Source organism: Saprolegnia parasitica (assembly GCF_000151545.1).
Source record: "Saprolegnia parasitica CBS 223.65 unplaced genomic scaffold supercont2.126, whole genome shotgun sequence".
Classification (NCBI taxonomy): Eukaryota; Oomycota; class Saprolegniomycetes; order Saprolegniales; family Saprolegniaceae; genus Saprolegnia; species Saprolegnia parasitica.
Window position 1 is genome coordinate 103,234 of NW_012156520.1, and position 3,340 is coordinate 106,573.

A 3,340-nucleotide genomic window follows, 5' to 3' on the forward strand; every position below is an offset into this window, starting at 1 on the left:
CACACGGCGTTGTTGGCTTCGACCGTCACCGTGACGACGTGCTTTTCGAGCGCACTCTGCAGCGCGCTCTCACCCGAGATTGTCACGGACGCACCGAGCCGCAGTGGCGCCTTGCTGCAGCCGCTATCACACTGCCCACTTGCGCGCGAGTTGCCCGATGTATACGGGTACGACGTGCCCGAGCACGCGCCCGTGCTGGCCAAGTAGTCGAGCGCCTTGTTGGGCCACCCGCCTTGGCAACCGTAGCCGGCGCTCGAAGCACAGCTCACGAGCTGCTGCTCCGAGAACGTAGCGAGGGCCCCGGTGGCCTTGCAGTGCGCGAATTCGGCTGCCCCCACGGACGCAAACGCCCAGCAGCTGCCGCAGGCGCCTTGATCGCGCACGCCCGACATGCACGCATCGGTAGACCAGTCGACGCCGGTCGCGGCGCGCTGCAGCGGCGTGAGCTGCCCGTCAATCGAGAGTGCTCGAGCCGGTGTCGTCGCGTTGCCAAGCCCGGTGGCAAACCGTGCAAACTCGTCGTCGCTCAAAAGCGCAAACGGGTTCTTCTCGGTAAACGTCGCATGCGGGTTGGCCAAATTGAGCTGCGCAACCACCTTCTTGGTGGCAGCAAAGCGCTCGAGCTCCAAGGTCTTGCCTCCGAGCTCCCCCGACTCGGTCTTGGGCACGTAGCCGTGCTCGGCGGCGGCTTTCCCAGCAGCGCTGCGCTTCCACGCTTCGAGCTCGGTTTGCAACGCCTGCCGGTCGCTGGTGGACAGCTGGAGAGCGGATGTCCCGGCCGCACAGAGGCAAAAAGTCGCAATGTTGATCGACTTCATGAGGTAGTGTGCGCAATGGAATGCTATTTGGTAAGTGTTCTTGGCTTGGGCGATGCGAGGGCACGAAGCCGTGGCTGCCGACAGAGCCGGCGCCAGTAAACGTATCTTTCGTTTTTCACCATTTCACACGGCAGATGGTGTGGTATTTGTTGTAGGCTATCGCAGCTGGCTTCCGACCGTCATCTTGGCCGTCGTTGAAGCTCGATCTAAACTCATTCCCGATGCCCGGGATAGACCAACACAAGGTGGTACTCGGCGCATGTGTCCATGCGTGAGAAGAAGGACCTGCGACGTGTACGATGGGACTGCATTTTCTACAAAAACACGTTTCACACATGTGTGATTTTCAAGGTTCCGAGATCGACACCTGTGTTACGTCAACCCTTCTGCAGAAGCGGTGAAGCACTGAATGCAGCGTTCGAGCACTCAAACTTCCATCGACTAGGAGTTATAATGCGCATCCCTGCATGGCACCGCGTATAGAGTACACAGAACCGTCATGTACGCGCCATAGGTGTGAAGTCGATTCGCTGGCCGCTGACTCTTTCCGACGACGTCGCAAGGCGCTGTGGTGTGGACGCGAGTCGCGTTCGTTTGCGTTCACACGAGACGGACGGACATCCTTCTTATCAGTCCGTTCGAAAAGGCGCAGTAGCCCGGACAGTCTACTCGTCGACAATGACGATTGGAGCTGCCACGTCATTGACACATTGATACGTTGAAAGAAAAGCTGGGCTCTACGTTTGAGATCGCGATGGGCTGCGCCTTGCACATTCATGCGAATAGAGCGACTCGTGCAAACTCCAACAGCACTACGTGCGGGACATACAGCTGGAGTTCAGCTAATGCCATATCTGCTACATGGGCAGAGGAGAGTCTCGTCAACTCCTCCAGTACTGGCATTGCATGGACAAACGTCCTTCCATGCGAAGAATAAAACATGCACATATCGGTCAAGTCGTCCGAGTTCCAGTGCTTCTCGTCGGCAACATCGACGTCGTTAGCAAACGAAAAGCACCTGTCGAAGTTAAGATCCTAGTCGACGTCCAATACGGCACTCGTCTTCGCACCAGGGTACGCGGCTGCTTGGAGGTTCAAAAACACAGCTTTCTGTCGGATCGAGAGCGCCCGGTCGACGGCCTGTGCTGCTTGCGTCGGATCCAGTGTCAAGAGCTACGCGAGTATGTCGAGATGACGCCCCCGTACACATGGACCGAGAGGTACAGCCTTCGAGATGGCGGCTGCACAAGAACTGGACGACCTCGAGGTGCCCGGCCCAGCTAGTTGCATGCGCCGTACACCCTTCGCGTCTAAAGAAATCGAACGACGTCCAGCTGGGCCGCCCGGTCCAGCGCCGCCTTCCACTCGTAGAAGCGAAGCACGTCCAAGTGGCTTTCGTGCACTGCCGTGTCCAACGCAAGTCCTCGCGCTTGCGCGCATGCAGAGACTGCACGGCCGCGAGGTGCCCAAGTACGCCGCGCCGTCCATTGGTTTGATCGTGCAGCCTTCGTCTCGGTGCGAATGGAGGTAGCAACGACGACGACCAAAAGTTTGGCTACCTTGATCATGACGTCCGTCGAGCACGCGTTGCAGCCTGCGTGGTGAAGCAACTGGAGCGTCTTCAAGTGCCCGCAATATGGCAAGTGTTTCCGATATCCGGATGACGTGGCGACACCGTGTAGAATGTATCTAATTGTACAAATTATCCACTTTGAAGGTATGTCGTGCGTGTGGTAGCCCCATTTTATGATTCTACACATTGATTCTTATAGGTAATCAAACAAAACAGTATTTTGACTTGGCAACGGGCTGGCGCATCTGGACGCCTGGACTGCGCCGTCGTGTTTGCACGGCACACGCAGGCGACGCACACGCCAGGTTCTCTCTGTCCGTGGGGCGACTGTTGCAGTCTGGTCACACTCACTGGGTCACACAAGGAGGACAATATTCCGACGGACCGCATTGGATTCGTTGATGTCTGGTCATTTTGACCAATGAAACATCGGTCCGGCACAGGATTGATGAGAGAAAAGGTCAACTGGATCCCAACTCCAAGCAAGATGAAGCGTCGAAGCCGAGCCGATACTGTAGCTCGACGGAGCTGCTAGACAGTGTGTCACCGATGCTCGTGGGTGCTACGAACCTCGGTCCTCACACAACGTCAACTGCGTAGTATTAATAGCGTGAGGAGCTGCGTGGCGCCATGCGATGTGACAAGATTTCCCACGCCGTGAGGACCGCTCGTATCTGTCACCGCCTTGCCGTTCGTTGCAACCAATGCAGCGTTTAGCACCGAGCGACACACCGACCCACCTGTCCGTTGCGCTTCGCTTCAGTCCTGCCGGCTGTAGACACGCCTGAACCATCAGTCCTCGGCCGCGTCGCACACTGCAGCACGTCTCGTGTCTAGTAGTACGACTGGAAGCGCATCTGGCTGGCGGTAGATATATATATGCATAAGTCCGAAGCTGCGCTGCCATCCAGCGACCGACGCCCTCGGGCTGGCTCAGTCCGCCAATGCC

The 3,340-nt window shown here is 57.6% G+C and overlaps 2 protein-coding genes across 2 annotated transcripts in view; both read right to left on the reverse strand.

Annotated features, from left to right (window-relative positions):
- Nucleotides 1–818, reverse strand: part of SPRG_22335 (hypothetical protein) — a gene marked incomplete at both ends in the record, with an annotated part of 1,680 nt that extends 862 nt beyond the window's left edge. Inside the window, one exon of the mRNA XM_012353537.1 lies at nt 6–818. Within this exon, the coding sequence (XP_012208927.1) occupies nt 6–818 (813 nt within the window). The remainder of the gene's footprint in view (nt 1–5) is intronic.
- A 1,035-nt stretch (nt 819–1,853) lies between these two features.
- On the reverse strand, nt 1,854–2,386 carry SPRG_13777 (hypothetical protein; the record flags this gene model as incomplete). Its single annotated transcript, XM_012353530.1, has 2 exons — nt 1,854–1,991; nt 2,144–2,386. The coding sequence occupies 2 exons, from the start codon at nt 2,384–2,386 to the stop codon at nt 1,854–1,856; spliced, it is 381 nt and encodes a 126-aa protein (XP_012208920.1).
- Nucleotides 2,387–3,340: the final 954 nt, after the last annotated feature.